Raw genomic sequence first — 24372 nt, 5'->3', positions numbered from 1 at the left:
ATTGGAGGGCCCCTAACGGCGCTGGAACGGCGATTCCCGGTGGGGGAAGGTTCCCAGAGGAGAACCCTGAAAAATTTATGGTCGTTACCCGAAGTGGGGCAGGAAAAAAAGCGGCAGCAGCTCCCCGGAAAAAGCGGGGGAAGAAATCCAAAATGGCGGCCGGCGGCGCACCCGAGGACTGGAGGAAATGGGCGGAGGAGCAGCAGGCCGTTCTCCTGCGCTTCTTCACGGAGCTGAAAGTGGAGCTGCTGGAGTCGATGAACGCGACGACCACCAGGCTGATGGGGGCACAGGCGACCCAAGAGGCGTCAATTCGGGAGCTGCAGCAGGAGATGGCTGTGAGGGAGGAGGAGGCCACGGTCCTCGTGGGAAAGGTGGAGGTGCACGAGGCACTCCACCTGAGATGGCAAAACCGACTGGAGGAGATGGATACCCGCATGAGGCGGAAAAACCTGAGGATCCTGGGCCTGGCAGAAGGGCTGGAGGGGTCGGACCTCCCGAGGTATGTGGCAGAAATGCTGGGCTCACTGATGGGGGCAGGGGCCGTCCCTTCGCCCCTGGAACTGGAGGAGGCCTACAGAGTAATGGCCAGGAAGCCAAGAGCAAACGAACCCCCGAGGGCGGTGCTGGTTCGGTTCCAGCGATTCAGTGACCGGGAGAGGGTGCTGAGGTGGGCCAAGAGAGAGAGGAGCAGCAAATGGGAGAACTCGACGGTGAGGATCTTTCAGGACTGGAGTGCGGAGGTGGCAAAGCGGCGGGCCCGGTTCAACCGGACGAAGGCGGTGCTGCATGCCAAGAGAATCAGATTCGGGATGCTGCAGCCAGTGCGCTTGTGGGTGACCTATAAGGACCAGCACCACTATTTCGAGTCCCCGGAGGAGGCGTGGGCCTTTGTCCAGGAAGAAAAGCTGGACTCGAACTAGAACCAGGGGATACATGGCGGTCGTTGCCGCTCTGGTACTTTAAGCTGGACACGTGGCTTTCTTTTGGTTGGATTTTCACTTGGCCGTATTTTTGGACCCTTTTTTTTCTCTCTACCAGTTTTTTCTTTCTTTTTTCTGTTATTTATAATGTTATGTTGGGGGGGCAGGGTGGGGTGGAGTGCGGGGGGTATGTGTTTCTTGTGGGGTTTTTGGTTGTTTTGTATTTATCGGTGTGAGATCGGGGACGGGGGTGGAACTGAAAATGGAGGGGCGGGGAGGGGCAGGGCGAAAGCGCGGGCTTTCCTCTGGTTTCCCGCGCACGGGGCAGAGGAGGGAGGGGGGTGGGAGTAAGGGGCGTGGTCAGCAATGGCTCCCTTTCCCGCGCTGGAGCGGGGTCAAGGAGGGGTGGTAAGGGGGGGGATGTCCCCCATGCCGGGAGGAGTCGGAGTGTGGCAGGGGCAGCCGGGTCAGCGTAAACCAGCTGACTTACGGAAGTACTATGGAGGGTGCATCGCGGCCAGGAAGGGTCCTAGCCTGGGGGGGGAGGGGGGTGGGGGGGGGGGGGGGGGGGGAGGGGGAGGGGGGAAGGGGGGGGGGCTACCGGGTTGCTGCTGAAAAGGCCAGGGAGGAGAAGTTGAGGACCGGAGGGGGGGGGGGGGGGGGGCGCCGCCATCGCCATGGGGAGCGGGTCAGAAAGGGAGGGCTGACTCGGGGCGAGCAGGTGACAGGATATGGCTAGTCGGCAGGGGAAAAGGGCGGGCTGCCCTTCGACCCGGCTGATCACTTGGAATGTGAGGGGGCTGAATGGGCCGGTCAAGAGAACGAGAGTAATCTCGCATTTGAAGGGACTGAAGGCGGATGTAGCAATGCTACAAGAGACCCATTTGAAGGTGGCGGACCAGGTCCGCCTGAGGAGGGGGTGGGTGGGGCAGGTGTTCCACTCAGGACTGGACGCAAAGAACCGGGGGGTGGCGATCCTGGTAGGGAAGAGGGTGTCGTTCGTGGCGGCGGAGGTGGTGGCGGATAAAGAGGGTAGATATGTCATGGTGAAGGGTAGGCTACAGGGGGAGAAAGTGGTGATGGTTAACGTGTATGCCCCGAATTGGGACGACGCTGGCTTCATGAGGCGCCTACTGGGCCTCATTCCGGACCTGGAGGCAGGGGGCCTGATCATGGGGGGGGACTTCAACACAGTGCTGGACCCCGTGCTGGACAGATCGAGTTCAAGGACGAGTAGGAGGCCGGCAGCGGCAGAAGTGTTAAAGGGGTTTATGGAGCAGATGGGAGGGGTGGACCCCTGGAGGGTTGGGAGGCCGAGGGCGAGGGAGCATAGAACATAGAACATAGAACAGTACAGCACAGAACAGGCCCTTCGGCCCTCAATGTTGTGCCGAGCCATGATCACCCTACTCAAACCCACGTATCCATCCTATACCCGTAACCCAACAACCCCCCCCCCCCTTAACCTTACTTTTTTATTAGAACACTACGGGCAATTTAGCATGGCCAATCCACCTAACCCGCACATCTTTGGACTGTGGGAGGAAACCGGAGCACCCGGAGGAAACCCACGCACACAGGGGGAGGATGTGCAGACTCCACACAGACAGTGACCCAGCTGGGAATCGAACCTGGGACCCTGGAGCTGTGAAGCATTTATGCTAACCACCATGCTACCCTGCTGCCCCCAACAATTAAACACCAGCCAGCTTTGCATTGGCCAGGAATCGAACCCGGGCCTCCCGCGTGGCAGGTGAGAATTCTACCACTGAACCACCAATGCTACTCCAGGAGTATTCCTTTTTCTCCCATGTCCACAGAGTCTATTCTAGAATTGACTTTTTTGTATTGAGCAGGGGACTGATCCCGAAAGTACGGGAAGTGGAGTACTCGGCCATAGCGGTCTCAGACCACGCGCCACACTGGGTAGATTTGGAAATGGGGGAGGCGCGAGACCAGCGTCCGCTGTGGCGCCTGGATGTGGGGTTGCTGGCGGATGAGGAGGTGTGTAAGAGGGTCCGGAAGAGCATTGAAAGATATCTGGACATTAATGACACGGGGGAGGTGCAGGTGGGGATGGTATGGGAGGCCCTGAAGGCGGTGATCCGGGGGGAGCTGATCTCCATACGGGCACATAGGGAAAGGAGGGAGAGACAGGAGAGGGAGAGGCTGGTGGGGGAGCTTCTGGACGTGGATAGGAAATATGCGGAGGCACCAGAGGAGGGGCTGTTGGGGGAACGGCGCAGTTTTCAGGCTAAGTTTGACCTGTTGACCACCAGAAAGGCGGAGACACAGTGGAGAAGGGCGCAGGGCGCGATTTATGAGTATGGGGAGAAGGCGAGTAGGATGTTGGCGCATCAGCTCCGCAAGCGGGATGCGGCTAGAGAAATTGGGGGAGTGAGGGAGAGGGGTGGGAACGTAGTGCAGAAGGGGTCAGAAGTAAATGGGGTTTTCAGAGACTTCTATAAGGAGCTGTATCGGTCAGAGCCGCCGACGAGGGGAGGGGGGATGGAGGGCTTCTTGAACAAATTGAGGTTCCCCAAGGTCCAAGAGGAGCTGGTAGAGGGGCTGGGGGCGCCGATAGGGTTAGAGGAGCTAGTCAAGGGGATTGGGCATATGCAGTCGGGGAAGGCGCCGGGGCCAGACGGGTTCCCGGTGGAATTTTACAAAAAATATGCGGATTTGGTGGGCCCTGTGCTGGTACGAGCCTTCAACGAGGCATGGGAGGGGGGGGGCTCTGCCCCCGACAATGTCGCAGGCACTGATCTCTCTGATCTTGAAGCGGGACAAGGACCCCGTGCAGTGTGGGTCATATAGGCCTATCTCGCTCCTGAATGTGGACGCCAAGCTGCTGGCAAAGATCCTGGCTACCAGGATAGAGGATTGTGTGCCAGGGGTGATACACGAGGACCAGACGGGTTTTGTGAAAGGGCGGCAGCTTAATACGAACGTGCGGAGACTGCTAAATGTCATCATGATGCCGGCAGTGGAGGGGGAGGCGGAGATAGTGGTGGCATTGGACGCGGAGAAAGCATTTGATAGGGTGGAGTGGAAGTACCTGTGGGAGACGCTGGAACAGTTTGGATTTGGGGAGGGATTTATTAAATGGGTGAAGCTGCTCTATTCGGCCCCAACGGCAAGTGTAGTGACGAATGGTAGGAGATCGGAGTATTTTGGGCTCCACCGGGGGACCAGGCAGGGGTGCCCCTTGTCCCCCCTGCTCTTCGCACTGGCAATTGAACCGTTGGCGATGGCACTGAGGGGCTCAGGGGGGTGGAGAGGGCTGACAAGGGGCGGGGAGGAGCACCGGGTATCGCTATACGCGGACGACCTGCTGCTATACGTGGCAGACCCAGAAGGGGGAATGCCGGAGGTGATGGAACTGCTAGCAGAATTCGGGGACTTTTCGGGGTACAAGCTAAACTTGGGCAAGAGTGAGGTATTTGTGATACACCCAGGGGACCAGGAAGAGGGAATCGGGAGACTCCCGTTGAAGAGAGCAGGAAAGAGTTTTAGATATTTAGGGGTGCAGGTGGCAAGGAACTGGGGGACTCCCCACAAGTTGAACTTCTCCAGGCTGGTGGAACAGATGGAGGAGGAATTTAAAAGGTGGGACATGGTGCCGCTGTCGCTGGCGGGCAGAGTGCAGTCCGTTAAAATGACGGTCCTCCCGAGGTTTTTGTTTTTATTTCAGTGCTTGCCCATCTTCCTCCCTAGGGCCTTCTTCAAAAAGGTGACGAGCAGCATCATGAGCTACGTGTGGGCGCACGGCACCCCAAGGGTGAGGAGGGTCTTCTTGGAGCGGAGCAGGGAGAGTGGAGGGCTGGCATTACCCAACCTTTCGGGGTATTACTGGGCGGCTAATGTATCGATGGTGCGCAAGTGGATGATGGAAGGGGAGGGGGCAGCTTGGAAACGAATGGAGAGGGCGTCCTGTGGCAACATAAGCCTGGGGGCCCTAGTAACGGCGCCATGGCCGCTCCCTCCCACGAGGTACACCACGAGCCCGGTGGTGGCGGCCACCCTCAAGATCTGGGGGCAGTGGAGGCGACACAGGGGGGAAGTGGGAGGTCTGATGGAGGCACCGTTAAGAGGGAACCATAGATTCATCCCGGGGAACATGGACGGGGGATTCCAGAGCTGGCACAGGGTGGGCATCAGGCAGCTGAAGGATCTGTTTGTAGATGGGAGGTTTGCGAGCCTGAGAGAGCTGGAGGAGAAATTCGGGCTCCCCCCGGGAAACATGTTTAGACATTTGCAGGTGAAGGCATTTGCTAGACGCCAGGTGGAAGGGTTTCCCTTGCTCCCCAGTAGGGGGGCGAGTGATAGGGTGCTCTCGGGGGTCTGGGTCGGAGGGGGGAGGATATCGGACATATACAAAGTAATGCAGGAGGCGGAGGAGGCATCAGTAGAGGAGCTGAAAGCCAAGTGGGAGGGGGAGCTGGGAGAGCAGATAGAGGATGGGACATGGGCTGATGCCCTGGAGAGGGTTAATTCTTCCTCCTCGTGTGCGAGGCTTAGCCTCATTCAATTTAAGGTGCTACATAGAGCCCATATGACGGGGACAAGGATGAGTCGGTTCTTTGGGGGTGAGGACAGATGTGTCAGGTGTTCGGGAAGTCCAGCGAACCATGTCCATATGTTTTGGGCATGTCCGGCACTGGAGGAGTTCTGGAAGGGGGTGGCAAGGACGGTGTCGAGGGTGGTGGGATCCAGGGTCAAACCAGGATGGGGACTAGCGATCTTTGGGGTTGGGGTGGAGCCGGGGGTACAGGAGGCGAGAGAGGCCGGAGTACTGGCCTTTGCGTCCCTAGTTGCGCGAAGAAGGATACTTATACAGTGGAAGGACGCGAGGCCTCCAAGCGTGGAAACTTGGATTAATGACATGGCAAGCTTTATTCAGTTGGAAAGGGTCAAATTCGCCCTGAGAGGGTCGGTACAAGGGTTCTTCAGGCGGTGGCAGCCTTTCCTCGACTTTTTGGCTCAGAGATAGGGTACAGATTTCGCAGCAGCAGCAACCCGGGGGGGGGGGGGGGGGGGGGGGGGGGGGTGGCAACAACGGGTGTGGTGGGTTATTTACGGTTGTAATGCGGGCAAATTTGTTCGCAGTTCATGTTTGATGTTGATTGTTGCTTTGTTTGTTTTTGGGGAGGGGGAGGGGGGAGGGACAACGCGCGCGCGAGTTCGGGCGGGGGGGGATATTTGTTAAGAGGGAATATTTTGTAATATTCTATAGTTAGTTGGGGTAAATATTTTCATGTAAAAAATTCTTTCAATAAAAATTATTTTAAAAAAAAGAAGAAACCATCTGCTGTTAAAGAAAAGTAGGGCCATTTTGTCTTGATGGCGAATGAGCTGGGTTAGTCTCATTGTTTCAATTTACAGTGGGGCCTGTGCAAAATCACAACTAATTTCCAAATCATTTCGGTGAAGAAGAAAATAACATGACTGGTTCTTGTGGTCTACGATTTAATCTTTATATCACAGACAAAAAATTTCAACTAAAATAGGAAGAACAATAGTACAGGAGTGATGAGAATTTATTTGAGACGGTGGTATCGCTATCTTTTCCTTGCCTGTTCAGACTTGCAAAAGGCAGGGGCTTCATCAAGTGGCTCTTGATTGTAAACTGATACCTAAACCAGAAAATATTCAAGTTGATCACACCACTACAGCTAATCAGTGTCATGTTTTCAGGTGATGCACACTTCCAAATTGCAGATTGGAATACCATCAGAAATGTTTTGGGTTAAAGAGACAAAGTTGCAGCAAGTACTCTGACTCCAGCAGTTTTATTCAATGCCTGTTCATTGTTAGAGGATATTTCAGCATGCACATCTCCACCCATATCAGTATATGGATTAGTTCACTTGCAATGCAACATGTAGCTATGGTAAACATAGGACAGATTATTTCACTGTTCAAGTGGAAGATTAGAAAATTTACTGGACTTGAAGGCAGATAGACCAATTTGCTTCAACTGGACAGCCATCAGCTTCCATGTTTCTGCTCAAGGCAGAGGATGTGTTTTGGATTCTTTTTCCTGCATGTAATTCCTCTACATGATCCCATGGATAAATGACGAGTCATGAGTTTTTAAAAAATATTTTTTATTCTCCTTTTTCACATTTTCTCCCAAATTTATACCCACCAACAATAAACAATAATCAGTAACAAATATATCAATAACAATGATCCCATCCTCCCAACAAACCCCAAACTTTAACCTGCATGTTCACACTAACAAATGGCAAAAAGGAATTAGGGATCACCCATAGTTGCCATTAACATACACAGCCCCCTCCTCCCAACCCACACGCCCCAACTAATGTTCGATGTTGTCCTCTTCTTGAAAGTGCATAATGAATATTGCCCATGAATTGTAGAACCCCTCCATCCTTCCCCTCAGTTTAAACTTAACCATCTCAAGAGTCAGGAATTCCAACAGGTCCCCCCGCCATACCATGGTAGAGAGGTTGCTCTCCAACCTATCAGGATCCACCTTCGGGCGATCAACAAGGCGAAGGCTACAACATCTGCCTCCACACCCGTTTCCAACCCCGGTTGGTCCGACACCCCGAATATGGCCTCCCGGGAGCCCGGGTCCAGTTTCACGTGCACCACTTTAGAATTTACTCTAAAAACCTCCTTCCAGTAATTCTCTATCTTTGGACAGGACCAAAACATAGGAATGTGATTAGCCAGCCCCCCCCCCCCCCCCCCCCCCCCCCCCCCCGCAATGTTCACACACATCTTCTACTCCTTCAAAGAATTGGCTCATCCTCGCCCTCGTGAGGTGTGCTCTGTATACCACCTTCAGCTGTATCAGCCCCAACCTCGCGCACGAGGTGGATGCATTCACTCTCCGGAGCACCTCACACCAGAACCCCTCCTTCATATCCTCTCCCAACTCTTCCTCCCACTTTGCTTTGATCCCTTCCAGTGGTGCCTTCTCCTCTTCCAAAATAGTTCCGTAAACCGCTGACACTACCCCCTTCTCCAGTCCCCCTATTGTCAGTACCTCCAGATCGACTCCACCGGGAAGCTCTGTATCTCCTTTCTGGCAAAATCTCGAACCTGCATGTATCTAAACATTTGCCCCTGCTCCAGCTCATACTTCGCTGACGAGGTATGAGTTTATAGAGCAAATGCTACACTGCCCTCCCCGTACTCTGATTCTCTGACATTTTGGTAAGAAGCATTGGCATAGGATCCATTGCATTGCCAGGGGGATCAACTTGCATAGAAGAAGGGGGTACATGTGGCGTCCAAATCATGATGTTCTGGCTGATGATCTGTTTGTTCAAAGGTAAAGGCAGTTTTCAGGTGGTTGAAATAACGTTTCATTCCCAAAGTATCCATTAATAGTGCTGTTAACACAAAGAGAAATGTTTATACAGCAGTGTTCTACTAATTGGCTTAGTACTATCTTGTCAAATCTGCATATCACTAGCAATTGTTGGAACAGGAGGCTGTAACACTGACAAATTCAGGTCACATTGCTATTTTAGGCTTTGATGACCTATTTGCATTTCGCTTGTTAGCAAATTCTCTCTTGGTATTCTATTTTATGCAAGCTGGGCAAACTATGCCCAGTTAGGCTGTCACTAATTCCCAATTGGGACATTAATGTGGTTTTTCAAGCTAATGTAACCATTATCCCAATCTTGTTGAACAAGTGTATTTTAAGTTTCTTTTAAAGAAACTCCACTGTTAGATTATTCACAAATGCAGTCAACCTATATTATAGGACAGTAATGGACAAAGTTAGGAGGAAGCTTATGACATGATTACAAATTGTTTTAGAGGCAGAGAGTGGGGATAAAGGTTAGGTACTCTGAATGGTGAGATGTGACAAATTATGTTGCCCAATAATCTAATGGAACCTCTGCTTTTCACTATATGTATGTGTGTGTATGTATATATATATATATATATATATATAAACGACTTGGATGAAGGAATGGACAGTTTGCAAATGATGCTAAGTTAGGAGGGACAGTAAGTAATGCAGCATCAGGAAGTTGCAAAGGGACAACATCAATTTGTATTTATATAACACCTTTAACTAAAAAGGTCCCATGATGTTTCACAGGGACATTATTTTAAAACCGAGTCACATAAGGTATTTTCTCAGATGACTAAAGGTTTGGCCAAAGAGGTAGGTTATAATAAGTCTCTGAAACAATGTAGATAAGCAGATAGGTGTAGGGAGGATAGTCCAGAGCTTGGGGGGCCCAGGTGACTGAAGGCATGACCATCAATGATGGAGTGATTAATATCACGGGTGCTCAAGGCCAAAAATAGAGGAGGGCATATATCGGATGGTTCTGGCAATGGAAAAGATTACTGCAATAGGGAGGTGTAAGGCCAAAAAGTGATTTGAAAACGAGGATGATAATTTAAAAAAAATTTTTTTGATTGAGAGCTACTGGTAAGTCAGCCAGCACATCGCTGATAGGGGAATAGGATTTTGTGTGAGCTAAGATGTGGGCTACTGAATTTTGGGCATATGACAGATTAAGTTGGTGGGAAAACGTTATGGCAAGTGGAGTTCACTGGGCAAGCTTTCAGACACACATCAGATTATTTTCCAAACAGTAAGAAACTAAGGACTGTAGAGCAGTAAAGATATTTGGGAGTTCAAGTGCACATCATGAAAAACCAGTAAACAGATGCAGAAAGTAATTTGAAAAGCATATGGAACTTTTGGCCTTCATCTGAAGGTGGCTGGAATACAGAGGGGAGTAAGTTGTGCCTTGGTCAGACCCATCTGGGCACTGCTTATATTTTATGAATATTGCATCTCAAAAAAAGATATCTTGACCTTGTTGAGAGGGTGCAGTACAGATTCATCAAAATGACAAGGAGCTTTTTGTGTCAAGTTATGAGGACCTTTACTTTTATTTCTTTAAGTACATGAGATTGAGTGGTTTGTTCAAGTGTTTTAAAATGTGAAAATGTTTTAATTTGTATAAGTACAGAGAAACTGTTCCTTTGGTAGGGAAATTGGAAACAAGGGAACGTAAGAGCCAAGCCAGTCAGAAGCTATAACAGGCTATAACCAACTCTCAGGCTTCATAATACCCAATTTCTTCACAGGGAGAATGCGTAAACTCCACACGTATAGCGACCCGGGGCTGGGACCGAACCAAGGTCCCCAGTACCGTGAGGCAGCAGCGGCAACCACTGCACCACCGTGCCGCCTCCATCTGCTGTTACAGTTCATTTGTGCATTTTGTGTCCTCCACTCCCCCCAAACATTCATATTTACAAAATTCAAATGGGATAACAGAAGGAAAAAGTTTGGAAAGCCCTGATTTCAGCTACATGGCTGTGCATCAACCGAGAAAATATCGTGCAGGGCTAGCATAAGTTAGCCCCTTAGGTTACTGCACAAAATAATTTCAATGGCCCTTGAATTTGACACAAAACATAGATGGAACATTGGTCTCAAGGTTGAAATGGATATTTGGTTGGAAACTTATCTCGAGGTTAAACATGCCAACAAGTTTGTAAACAGTCTGGTTTGAGAAGGATGGAGGTGGTGACTAGTGAACAGAGTTTATAGAGGGGACCAAAGGCAATGGCTTGTATTTCTAACATTTAGTTGGAAGAATTTTATCCCCATCTAGTATTAGATGTTGGGCAAGCAGTTTTATCACTCTGTGACCATGGACAAGTTCAGACAGCTATTAGTGAAGGATAACTGGGTGTCGTCAGCGTACATGTGAAGATTGACACTATTTTTAAATGATGTAGCAGAAGATGCCTTCCTGAAAGTGAACCCGCGGAAGGTGACGGGCCCGGACTAGATCCCTGGTCATGTACTCAGAGCCTGCACGGACCAGCTGGCAGAGGTATTCACAGACATCTTTAACCTGTCCCTGCTCCACTCCGAGGTCCCCACCTGCTTCAAGAAGACCACCATTATACCGGTACCAAAGAAGAACCAGGCAACGTGCTTCAATTACTACCATCCGGTGGCCCTGACTTAAGTCGTAATGAAGTGCTTCGAGAGGCTGATCATAAAGCGCATCACCTCCATACTCCCGGAACGCCTTGATCCACTTCAATTCGCATACCGCTGCAACCGGTCCACATCAAGACACCATTTCCCTGGCCCTACACTCATCCCTAGAGCATCTCGAAAACAAGGACTCCTACATCAGACTCCTATTTATTGACTACAGCTCCGCCTTCAACACCATAATCCCAGCCAAGCTCATTTCAAAGCTCCAAAACCTAGGACTTGGCTCTCCACTCTACAACTGGATCCTCGATTTTCTGACCAACAGACCACAATCAGTAAGAATGAACACCAACGCCTCCTCCATAATAGCCCTCAATACTGGGGCCCCCGCAAGGCTGCGTACGTAACCCCCTACTCTACTCCCTGTACACACATGACTGCGTGACAAAACTTGGTTCCAACTTCATCTACAAGTTTGCTGACGATACGACCATAGTGGGCCGGATCTCGAATAACGGCGAGTCAGAATACAGGAGGGAGATAGAGAACCTAGTGGAGTGGTGTTACGACAACAATCTCTCCCTCAATATCGGCAAAACTAAAGAGCTGGTCATAGACTTCAGGAAGCAAAGAACTGTACACACTCCTGTCAGCATCATCGAGGCCGAGGTGGACATGGTTAGCAGTTTCAAATTCCTAGGGGTACATATCTCCAAAAATCTGTCCTGGTCCACTCACGTTGACGCTATCACCAAGAAAGCACAACAGCGCCTATACTTCCTCAGGAAACTAAGGAAATTCGGCATGTCTACATTAACCCTTACCAACTTTTACAGATGCACCATAGAAAGCATCCTATCGGGCTGCCTGGTATGGCAACTGCTCAGCCCAGGACCGCAAGAAACTTCAGAGAGTCGTTAATACCGCCCAGTCCATCACACAAACCTGCCTCCCATCCATTGACTCCATCTACACCTCCCGCTGCCTAGGGAAAGCGGGAAGCATAACCAAAGATCCTTCCCACCCGGCTTACTCACTCTTCCAACTTCTTCCATCGGGCAGGAGATGCAGAAGTCTGAGAACACGCATGAACAGACTCAAAAACAGCTTCTTCCCCACTGTCACCAGACTCTTAAACGACCCTCTTATTATTTGACCTCACTAATACTACACCCTGTATGCTTCATCCGATGCCAGTGCTTATGTAGTTACATTGTATATCTTGTGTTGACTATTATGTATTTTCTTTTATTTCCTTTTCTTCCCATGTACTTAATGTCCCATGTACTTAATGATCTGTTGAGCTGCTTGCAGAAAAATACTTTTCACTGTACCTCGGTACATGTGACAATAAATAAATCCAATCCAATCCAGATGGATGAGAAATAGGACGGGATAAGGATAAATCCTTTTTGAGGGGGGGGGGGGGGGGGGGGGGGGGGGAGAACGACAGCATGGTAACCGTGTTGGGATGGTGATAGTAGCTGATTCTCTGGCTACGATTAGGTAGGTAAATAATGCGAGTGCAGTTCCACCCAGCTGGATGACGGTGGAGATGGTTGGTGAATGAAATAGCCATGCCAAAGCCAGAAGGTTGAGGAAGGATAGTTTAGTCAATTACATTGGCTATGATCTGTAACTTTAATAAGGGATATTTGGGACTGTGGCTGGGATGGAAACTTGAACTTCGTTGCCCATATCATGCCTGCTTCTTTTTTTAAAAATAATTTTTATTGGAATTTTTTACAGAAAATATAAGAACATAACAAAAAGTAATAATACGCAACAAACTGCCCCATAGCACTCACAACTCCCCCCAAACCATAACATCACATGTATCCCACCCCCCCCCCCCCCCCCCCAACAAGAAAACGTAACCATAAATTAAAATGAAATAAATCAAATTTAAATAAGATAAACAAACATAGTCATCATCCCCCCCGGGTTGCTGCTGCTACTGTCCCAGTACCCTATCGTTGAGCCAGGAAGTCGAGGAAAGGTTGCCACCGCATAAAGAACCCTTGCACCGATCCTCTCAGGGCGAATTTGACCTTCTCTAGCTTAATAAAACCCGCCATGTCATTGATCCAGGTCTCCAAGCTTGGGGGCCTCGCATCCTTCCATTGTAGCAAAATCCTTCGCCGGGCTACTAGGGACGCAAAGGCCAGCACACCGGCCTCTTTCGCCTCCTGCACTCCCGGCTCTACCCCAACCCCAAAGATCGCAAGTCCCCATCCTGGCTTGACCCTGGATCTCACCACCCCCCTCCAGAACTCCTCCAGTGCCGGGCATGCCCAGAACATATGGGCATGGTTCGCTGGACCCCCCCCGAGCACCTGACACACCTATCTTCACTCCCAAAGAACCTACTCATCCTCGTCCCAGTCATTTGGGCCCTATGCAGCACCTTGAATTGAATGAGGCTAAGCCGCGCACACGAATATCATGCCTGCTTCATCTATCACCCTGTGCTCATAGACTGGCTTCCAGTTCTCATGATCTCAGATTTTAAAATTGTCATCCTTATTTTAAATCTCGTTTTGGCCTTGTCCCACCCAATCCATGCACTTTCCTCCCCATCTGTCCCTTTGACTTTGGTCTGTTGGGCATCTTCCTGCCTTTTAGCTCACCATTGGCAATTACGCATTCAGTCACTTAGGCCCTACATAGGAGATTCCTCTCTAAATCACTCTACTTCTGCTTCATTTTCATCCTCCTTAAAAACCTCCTCTTAATTTTTGTGGTTTCTCTTGTTTCTTTATGGAGATCTCTACTGACTGAAAACGGTGCAATTTACCTGCAACTGCACTTCCTGGCAGGAGAATTTCAGAAAACTCCCAATATGTGATTTTCCATCCATTGATTTTAAGAAACAAAACATTTTCTCTGATGCTTTAAAGTAAATTTACAGAAAGGAACGGGTAGGTATAGGCTGATGAACAGGGTTGGTAATGCAAAAGTATTGCAGATTGGCCAAGATGGTTGTGGGGGCAGATAAAGAGGCTAGTTTCAGTCCCCTTTCCTTGGGCCCCTGAGACCCTCTTTCCCAACATGACAACAACGTCCTACCATACCCCAGAAACGCCTCACGTGGCAAGGCCACAGCCCCCAAAACCCCGTTGTTGCATAAACTACAAAACCTGTTCCCAAGTCGAGCTGAATCCCCTCCTTATTGCAACAGATCCTGAAACTGCACTCCAGGGTTTACTGTCCCAGCATTATACCTAGATCCTATGACTTTCTTCGTCAATCATTGCAATATAGTGATACTGAATCCCAGGGCCTGTGTTTCTAGAACTCTCAACGATTCCTGATCTGCTGAACCCAAAACTCCTGTTCTACTGCTTTCAGGCCACACGCCCCTTTTCCCATAATACCTGGGCCACTCAACTGCAGTCTGAATTTCTGGTAACTCTTGGCATAATACCCTGTTATTATAAAACCTCGGATTCACTATGAGCAATGCCATGGGAGACTTGCAAACCTAGATCTGCCAATGAGAAAAATCAACCTATTCTGGTGTTTAAATAAACTGTAATGTTCTGGGGCTTCATTCTCATGTTTTGTATGCTGCTTGATTTTTACTGTTCACTTTAGCTGCCTTCTTTAGACAACAGCACAATTTTGAAGAATTAAAGTCAATTAACTTATGCAATGTGATTAGTTATACAACGATATATAGCAGGCATTATTTAAAAAACAAATCATGGCTGTGATGTAATTTGATATAATTTTGTATATGGATCATTACTCTTCTTAATGTTAAAAAGTGAATGTTTAAATATATGTTTAAAGAAACGTACACTTAGAGTAGCCATAAATCTTGTCAAGTTAAAACTTTATTTTTTGCATATCAAAACTTTCAGTGAGTATGTGCCCCCTTGTTTGAAGGTATTTCAGTTTAATTGAAACCAAGACTATGTTTACATCTTCTCAGATGCTTACATTGTTGATGCCTCAGTCATTAGTCTTAAAGAAGCTTCTATTGATCAGAGTCCAGCAGAAAGTGCTAACGGGGCATTTGGGACTGAGGATTGTGGGAGAGTGTCACCAGATGTCTACAGCGCTGGATCTCAAAGTGTGGAAGAGTCCCCTGGAGATTTGGTAAACATGGGCAACCTTCTGATTTTGCCGCATTTTTATTGTAGATAGTTTTGTTAGCAGTTAAATGTGAAGATGTTAGGAACAAATACAAGCGAGTCAAAATAAATTTTCTATCATTCTAGTGGGTATTTAAGTGGGTTTATTTTTCTGAGACGCAACACGGCTGGAAGTATTTTTAATTGACCTGTCATGTCATCTTGTACTTTCTGAACCATGGCCTCCATTTCACTGTGACTTTCTATTTTATAACTTGCCTCTCCTCTTCCTTTCCTATGTTTGCCTTTTTCAGCTTGCCTCATCAATCCATCTGTGCCCAAACATATGCCAAATTAATTGAGTGTAACCCTGAACTAGTGTCTTCATAAAATCACTTTACACATAGCTCTTCTGTAGTCATGTCTCGCTCTGCTCAAGCAAGTTTATCATATACTCACACTCTCTCTCTTCTCTATGAACAGTAAAAGTCTCCCTCACCCCCTGCCAAACACACATTTTCCAGCCAGGAATTTTTGCAGGCAGCCTAATCCTGGCCATTTACATATGCAGCACTTCAACTGACCACTGGTGTATTTATAAGAACGCTCTGGATGATCATGTCTTTGTTTTATATTTTATTGCTATTTTCAATTCTGAAGATCTGGAATTCCAAGCCATCTAGGCTAATTAAAATATCATGAAGACACCACAGTTGTTGCTATATAAAATCAGCAAGTTCCAAATAACAATTTGAATATATTCAGATATTTATTTGCAATCCGAACTTGATTATTGTAGCTGAACTTCTCTATGATTAACTTCAACTGACAACTTCTGATTAAGTGCTTTTTATTATATTTTGCAATAAAGTAAACCAAACTAGAATCACATACAAGTACAGTACCGGGGAGATATGAAAATTAAGATGTTTTAAACGGGAACAGTTTAGCAAAAATGATTCTCCCACAAATAGTGCCATCAATTTCTTTCCATAATACTCCCTAAGCTGCAATAACATTATTAACACCCATCCAGCTACATATCCAATCGCTGCAAAATCATTGGACAGTCTGTCAAAAAACTTAATTGGTGTTTGGATGCCAGTGAGAGGGGTTCTGTGCATCATTCTGAGATTTATAAAAATTTTCTTTTGACAGGTGTCAGTGATGATTTTCAACGTGTTCCGTATTAATTGTGCAATTGATGTGAAGGGTGAGGATACAGCAGTATGTCTCCAAGTAAATCAAGTCATACCAAAGCAGCTTGGAAATGTCAGTTTTCGGCAGTACATTAGCAACCATAGCATGGGTATGTATCCAGATTTCTTTCTGATTCAAATCTTAAACTTAAATTGAGTTCCTATTTCAGGAAACATTGAATTGAAATACCGTATATACTCACGTAACTTTCGATCTCGCGTATCATGCGACCCCTAAATTTTCAGCCCAAAAACATGCTTTTATGGTATACCTCATGTATCATGCGAGTGACTTTTTTGGAAATTAATTTTGGAAACTAAAACTTCCAAATGGTATCATTGTGTGTGGTTTCTGCAGAGTTGATTCTGCTGTGAAAGCTGTTCGCGATTCGAACAGCTTCCCAGCTGGCTTTACTCGCGTTGTTCAGCCACTTGCCGTTTCCATTCATAAAAACATGAATGGAAGCGTCAAGTGGCTGAACATCTTCCCATCAGAATGTTGTGGTCACAATCAGTAGTATTCTGATGGGAAGATGGCAAGAGGGGATTCTGCTGTGAAAGCTGTTCGCGATTCGAACAGCTTTCCAGCTGGCTTTACTCGCGTTGTTCAGCCACTTGCCGTTTCCATTCATAAAAACATGAATGGAAACGTCAAGTGGCTGAACATCTTCCCATCAGAATGCTGTGGTCAAAATCTTCCCATCAGAATACTACTCTTCAGATTTTGACCACAGCATTCTGATGGGAAGATGTTCAGCCACTGACGTTTCCATTCATGTTTTTATGAATGGAAACGGCAAGTGGCTGAACGACGCCAGCTGGATGCTATGTGACTTATCTTGGCCAGCATTTCACACCTGCGATTTTTGTACCTCACGTATCATGCGACCCCTGAAATTTAGGCTTCAAATTAGGTGCTCAAAAGTTGCATGTTACGCGAGTATATACGGTATGTAATATTTTAAAATGATTAAAAATAACTGCACAAAGTATACAATCAATAGTGAATTTGGAAGAAGTGCTTGAACATTTTTTTTCAGCATTCTCGCATCCTGAATGCTATAATAATTCAATATTGAGATTTGTGTGGGCATGCCTTTTTTATTTGGGTACTGGAACAATGAGAGCATGCATTGCAATCAGGTTTCTGTCCTATTTCTGTCCTATTCCTGCCTTATGTTCAAGTCTGCTAAGATTTGTAAATTCTCAGCCTGCATCGTCAGCTGGAGCTTCATACAGTATTCTAACCCTATTCCACTGTTCGCATATTCCTTGGAAACACCATGCCAAGGATACATGGGGTCAGAGTGGGATGGACAGTTAGCCTGTGAGGGTAATTGATAAACATGTCACACTCGTGTTGGATGTCTGGTATTGTCTCCCTTCTGCCTATTAAGGGAGTGAGAAAAAGGACTTCCGGTGCGGCAGCATGGAGTGACGGCCGCATCTCGGGCTGCTCCCGCGCAGGCTCCGAGTACTTCGGGCTTATCTGCCCGGGGAAAGTTTTTATTTAAAAAAAAAAATCGTATGTCCTTAGCAGAAAAACTGGCCGAGGTGTGTGGGGCCCGAGCACTGTGGCGAGGGAGCAGAGGTGCTGATAAGTGTGGTCCAGGCAAGTTCAAGCGGGGCACAAGCCGGGCCAGTGCGGAGCTCAGATCCAGGCAGCCAGATCAGGAACACCAAGTTCACCAACCTCCCCGAGAGAAAAGTATTGAAGTAAACTAAAGAAGACTGCCGGTGGCGGCCATGCGTGGGTAGGTCGCGTTTTCGGCAGCTCCCGCTGCTAACGGGCTAATGGGCCCTTTCAAGGAGTTTTGACGGCCCCTTTTCAACGCAAACTGGCGGGCAAACGTCAGATTATGGAGGGGACCAGGAGCAAGACGGCCAAACGACCAGTGAGAAGCGGCAGGAACGGGCGCGGGATCAAAAAATGGCAGCCGGCTTGGATCAGGCAGCGTGGGCCCAGTGGTCGCGGGAGCAGCAGGAGTTTTTTTAGAAGCTGCTTTGCTGACCTGAAAACGAAGATGCTGGCCACAATGAAGGCCTCTATGGAGAAAATGGTTGAGACCCAGAAAGTGCAGGAGAAGACTATCAAGGAGATGGAGAAAAAGGTCTCTGATAATGAAGATGAGATACTGGGCCTGGCTGTCAGGGTGGAGGCACACGACGGCCTAACAAGAGGTGGCAGGAGAGGCTGGAAAACAGGTCCAGGAGGCTGAACCTGCGCATTCTGGGCCTGCCTGAGGGTGCGGAGGGGTCGTACGCGAGCGCATTCGTGACCACGTTATTGGGATCCCTGATGGGACCAGAAGCATTCCCTCGGCCTCTGGAACTGGATGGGGCGCACAGAGTCCTTGCAAGGAAACCCAAAACGAATGAACTGCCGAGGGCCATGGTGGTACGGTTCCACCACTTCTCAGATAAGGAACGAGTCCTGTGATGGGCCAAAAAGGAGCGGAGCAGCAGGTGGGAGGACAGCATAATCCGCATCGATCAAGACCTGGGAGCAGAACTGGCAAGAGGCGCGCTGGATTCAACCGGGCTAAGGCGGCTCGCCACAGCAAAGGGGTGTTCGGGCTGCTGGATCTGGTGAGGGCGTGGGTCAAGTATCAAGATCGCCACCATTACTTTGATACACCGGATGAGGCGTGGAATTTCATCAAGCAAGAAAATTGAACTCGAACTAAAGGATAGCCATGCAGGGACGTTACTCTAGTGGGGATGGTAATTGCCGAGTAGTCGGAGGCAGCAACATTTTGCTGTCTCTTATTTTTGTTTGTTCCCTGTTTCTTTGGCCATGTTTTTGGCTTTAGTAGAATTCGACCGCAGAGGGAGGAGGGGGGCACAACACGTGGGGATGCTCTCCTGGCAGCTGGGGCCGTGTCTTTGATGGTGCCTGGTTTGCGCCCGGGGTTGGCTGTTTGTTTCGCTGGGGGGAGGGGGCGGAAATGTTCTTTGGGGGTTGTTGAAGTTGCTAAGTTGGGCTTTCCATGGGGGGGGGCAAAATGAGGCATCTGAGTAATCGGAGACAGATGCGGGAGCGGCCGGGGTGGTCAGCTGACTCACTGAAGAGTAATGGGGGAGAGCCAGTGTTAAGCGGGTGCTTGACCTGGGGGTTTGGGCTCACGGGGTTGCTGGGGGGGAGGGGGGGGATGGTATGCTGCTTGGCTGACAGAAAAGGTGCCAACTTGGGGGAACAGAGCGAGGGTGGTGGGGGGGGAGAGAAGCATCAGGTCTCGCTTTATGCGGATGAACTGCTCCTGTATATTTCGGATCCACGAGAGGGGATGGGGTGGTCATGCAGATTCTGAGGGACTTTGGCAATTTCTCGGGGTACAAACTAAACAAGAAGAAAAGCGAGATGTTCGTGATCCAAGCTAACAGGCAGGAAAAGGGACTGGGAAGCTTCTGCTGAAATTGATCGAGAAGAGCTTCCGATACCTAGGGATACAGGTGGCTTGAAAGTGGGATGCCCTCCACAAGCTTAATCTATTTCGGCTGGTGGAGCAGATGGGGGGGGACTTCAAAAGGTGGGACATGCTCCCGCTTTCTCTAGCGGGGAGGGTGCAGACCATTAAGATGACGGTCCTCCCCAGATTTATTTTCGTCTTCCAGTGCCTTCCCATCTTCATCCCTAAGACCTTCTTTAAGCAGGTGAACGAGATCATCTCGGGATTCGTATGGGCAAATAAGACACCGCGAGTAAAGAGACTGCCTGGAGCGCAGTCCGGGGGGGGGGGGGGGGGGGGGCGGCTGGTGCTGCTGAACTCATGCAGCTACAATTGGGCAACTAACATAGCCATGATTAGGAAATGGGTGTTGGGGGAGGGGTTGACATGGGAGCGGTTCGAGGTGGCCTCATGTAAAGGTACCAGCCTAGGGGCACTTGAAACTCGCCGGCCCGCTACTCCCTTAGTCTGGTGGTGGTGGCGTCATTAAAGATCTGGGGTCAGTGGAGAAGGTACAGGGGGTTGGAGGGAGCCTCAGTCTGGACCCCGATACGTGACAATCACAGATTTGTCCCGGCAGGATAGACGGAGGGTTTCAAAGCTGGCATAGGGCTGGCGTTAAAAGGATGGGGGAACCTGTTCATAGACGGGACCTTCCCCTGCCTGAAAACGCTGGAGGAGGAATTCAGTTTGCCCCTAGGAATGCTTTCAGATACCTTCAGGTACGCGCCTTTCTGAAAAAGCAGGTGGTATCATTCCCGCTGCTACCTCCACGCAGGATACAGGATAGGGTGGTCTCCGGCACCTGGGTAGGGGAGGGGAAGGTTTCGGACATTTACCGGGAACTTCAGGAGGCGGAGGAAGCCCAAGTGGAGGAGCTTAAGGGTAAATGGGAGGAGCAGCTAGGCGGGGAGCTGGACATGGGCCTGTGGGCGGATGCCCTAAACAGGGTCAATTCCTCCTCATCATGCGCCAGGCTTAGCTTAATCCAGTTTAAGGCGGTCCACCGGGCACGCATGACGGCAACCATGATGAGCAAGCTCTTTGGGGTTAAGGATAAACGTGCCAGATGTGCGGGAAGCCCTGCAGATCATGTCCATGTGTTCTGGGCATGCCCAACTCTTAAGGGATTCTGGCAGGGATTTGCTCAGGCAATGTCCAAGGTCTTATGCACGCGGGTGGTGCCGAGTCCAGAGATAGCGATATTTGGTGTGTCAGACGATCCGGGAGTTCAGAAAGCGAAAGAGGCCGAGGTTTTGGCCTTTGCCTCCCCGGTAGCCCGGAGACGGATCCTTTTAATGTGGAGGGACTCGAAGCTCCCAAGTGTAGAGACCTGAGTTAGTGACATGGCTGTAAAGAGCAGTAAAGGTCTGCAGCAGCAAAATCGTTACGTTGCATTGTTCCTTTCTTTGTAAGTACGGATATCTTTTTTTTTCTCTTTTGTTCTGTTAATTGTTGCATACAGTTATGCAAAAATTATGTTTTTTTTGACAAATTTGAATAAAAATAATTTTTTTTTAAAAGGAGTGAGAAAAAATAGGAACAGGAACACTCTCTCAGCCATTTAAAAAAAAGTTGCTACAGTTCTGATGGTCAGACTGAAGGCGGGTAGCTGAAATTGTTTTTTAGGTCAAACAAGATGACCCACTGATTTATTTTGTCTTATTATACATGATTGTGTAGACCACAATGGTGTGGGCCACACTGCCAGACATATACCAATAGGGAATCCCCACCCAAAGTACCATCATAGTCCTCCTCCCCTCCCTGTGGTGGCTTTGATGCCGCCATCTTCCATTATCAGCATTTGCTCTCTGAGAAAATGGCAGTGGTGGTTAAGAGTTAAAGTTAATAAACTTGATGATGCCGGCAGCTTGTAAAACACCTAATAGAAAGTTGAGGTGCTTCTTCTTGTGTTCAAAATCGTTGGAACAGTGCAACAGGCCGTAGTCAGTGAGAGTTGGGCAAAGCTTCAGGTGACAAATGACTCAAATTTTGATATCAGCTAGAGGTGTTCAACAAAGTAATCGCCCAATCTGAATTTGGTCTACCCAATGTAGAGTATACAAAATTGGAACAAATGGCACAGGCACCATCAGAGGCTCTGTTAATCAATCCTCAACTGAGGAAAAAAGAAGACATTTTGGAAGCATTGATGTGTTATGTGGCATTGTCAATATTCCGTAATTCTTTTTCACCATCCCATACAGCTCCTCTACCTTCCTTTAGTATGTGGTTGGTTCTTTACTGTGCTCTGCAATGACTTAACGAGGTACTCAATTGTATTCAGGGAGGCAACTCATCATCAGCTTCCCAAGGGCAATAAATGCTGGCTGTAACAACAATGTCCAAACCCAGTGAATAAATAAATTGGAAAAATAAAACTGTCCTGTCCCCACCAACTAGAGGTTGTGGTTCAATGGCTTACAGTCGGATGGGAGTAGTTCTACGAGTGCTCAGCATTTACTCCAGACCCCATGAAGTCTCATGGCATCAGATCAAACATTGGCAAGCAAACATCCTGTTGGTTACCACAGTTGCCCTCACTCAGCTGATGAGTCAATGCGCTTCCATGTTGAACATCCCTTGAGGAAGCACAAACCTCAAAGAGCGCAGCATGTATTCCAAGTCGGGGAATTTCAGTATCCATCACCAAGAGTGGCTTGGTGGCACTACTACTCACTGAGCTGGCCAAGTCGAAAAGGACATAGCATTGTGGCACTGCCAGGCTGAAAGTGCCTGGTTGTCATTGGGGTGCCAGGGTACCATGCTATCCAGAGCCCGAAAACCCAGGGGACCCCGATTTCCTGGTGCGCCCCCCCTCCAAAATGCCATTTGTGGAGACCAGTGCTGACCGGCGTTTGCTTGTGGTCTCCAAGGGGTGGGGATTAGATCCTGCGCCTTGGGTAACTCACAACCTTAATATGCAAATTTAAGCACGGTCTACTGTGGTCAGGATCCAGATCGCAACATCTTGCGAGATCCCGTTAGGTCTTGCAAGGCGTAGCGAGCTGGGCAAATCCTCTCGTGAGATTTATCGGCTGCATCACGTCCCGAGTTAGGTGCAATGTGGCCTTTAGATCGCACCCCTTGTCTTTACACTGTAAACACTCTTCATTTTATTGTACTACTACCATGCTAAGGGGGACAGATTCAGAACAGATTTAGCAGGCCAAAACTATCAATGAGGTGCTGCAAGCCATTAGTATATTTTATCCCCTCACGGAACTGGCTTATGCTTCACTCTCCCATTGCCTACAAGTGCCGGAATCAGCCCTGGTGCAATGAGGAGTCAAGAAGAGCATGCCAAGAACAGTGCCAGGCATACCTGAAAGTAAGGTGCCAATCTGCTGAAGCCACAATACATGATTAGAATGTATACCAGTTATCCAGATCAAATATAGTACAGGATAAGTTAAGTTCCCCTTATTATCTCAATGTGTCTAACTCTTCATTGTGATAAGGCATTTGTGCACCAGCTATTTCTATGGTTTCTCCGAATTAAGCTGTCAATTCACAACCTAAAAGAAATTTGTGTTGAGTTTTAAAAATTTCATATTTTCCTACATTACAACTGAGATTAAACTTCAAAAACACTTCAGTAGGAGAAAAGCACTTTAAAACCAGTTCGACACCGAACTAAGCTCACAACTAACAAAATCACAGCTCTGCAGATCCGACACATCCAACCATAAATGTTGGTAATTAGCAACAAATAGGAGAAGGAAGCTTTGGGGTTATCCCTATCTACTTACTCCTATAGTTATCTTGATTATGTTTCCTCTTACCTTGCTTCCTCTAAGGGGTCTATTGCATTCTCCCAGCTTTTCCATCTTTAAAAAAATTAGTAATAATTCCCGGAATATAGGTGTTGTGAGCAAGGCTGAAATTTATTTCCAATTTCTAATTGCCCTTGAAATGATGGTGGCGATGTGGCACCGCCTTGAACCTTTGCAATCCATATGTTGAAGGTACCCCCACAGTGCAGTTAGGTAGGGAGTTCCAGAGTTTTGACCCAGTGGCTACGTGTAAACGGTAATATATTCCCATATCAGGGTGGATCATCTGATCGGCACCTCAGCTGAAGAAGATTGCAAAAGATACAAAGTTTACCTCTGCAATATGGTCCTGAATAAAAGAGATAAAATTAGTTCTGCTAATCTTAAAGATATTACATGTAGAAAAAGAAAGACTTTGAATTTATATAGTGGTTTTCATTGCAACCTTGCGTTTTAAAGTGCTTTTCTCCTACTGAAGTTTTTTTGAAGTTTAATCACAGTTGTAATGTAGGAAAATATGAAATTTTTTTAACTCAACGCAAATTTCTTGTAGGTTGTGAACTGACAGCTTAATTCGGAGAAACCATAGAAATAGCTGGTGCACAAAATGCCTGATCACAATTAAGAGTTAGACACATTGAGATAATAAGGGGAACTTCACTTATCCTGTACTATATTTGATCTGGAAATTTAAGGCTTTGACATTTGGTACCAAAAATGGAAAGTATTTATGAAATTAGGGAGAATTTGCAACAAAGAAACAGTTCAGCCCAACAAGACTATGTTGCTGTTTACGCCCCATGTGAGCCTTCTCCCATTTTGCCCAATCTCCCTTTCTTTTCTCACTCGTGTATTCGCCAGCTATCCCTTAAATGCCTTTGTACTATTTACTTTAACCACCTCATGTGGAGGCAAGTTCCATATTCTGCTGTATTATACCTTGAGGACAAAATTGATTCATAATTGTAAA

General features: G+C 48.0%; 1 protein-coding gene and 1 non-coding gene across 2 annotated transcripts in view; one reads left to right on the top strand and one right to left on the bottom strand.

The window, feature by feature from the left end:
- uhrf1bp1l (UHRF1 binding protein 1-like) overlaps positions 1-24372 on the top strand; it is a 180509-nt gene that overhangs the window by 120875 nt on the left and 35262 nt on the right. Inside the window, 2 exon segments of the mRNA XM_038811302.1 lie at positions 14834-15000; positions 16134-16284. Of these exon segments, the coding sequence (XP_038667230.1) occupies positions 14834-15000; positions 16134-16284 (318 nt within the window).
- trnag-gcc lies at positions 2636-2706 on the bottom strand. Its single transcript has one exon. It is a non-coding gene; the product is annotated as a tRNA-Gly (tRNA).

Source organism: Scyliorhinus canicula, chromosome 11, assembly GCF_902713615.1.
Source record: "Scyliorhinus canicula chromosome 11, sScyCan1.1, whole genome shotgun sequence".
Classification (NCBI taxonomy): domain Eukaryota; kingdom Metazoa; phylum Chordata; class Chondrichthyes; order Carcharhiniformes; family Scyliorhinidae; genus Scyliorhinus; species Scyliorhinus canicula.
This window is presented reverse-complemented; position numbering and strand designations above follow the sequence as displayed.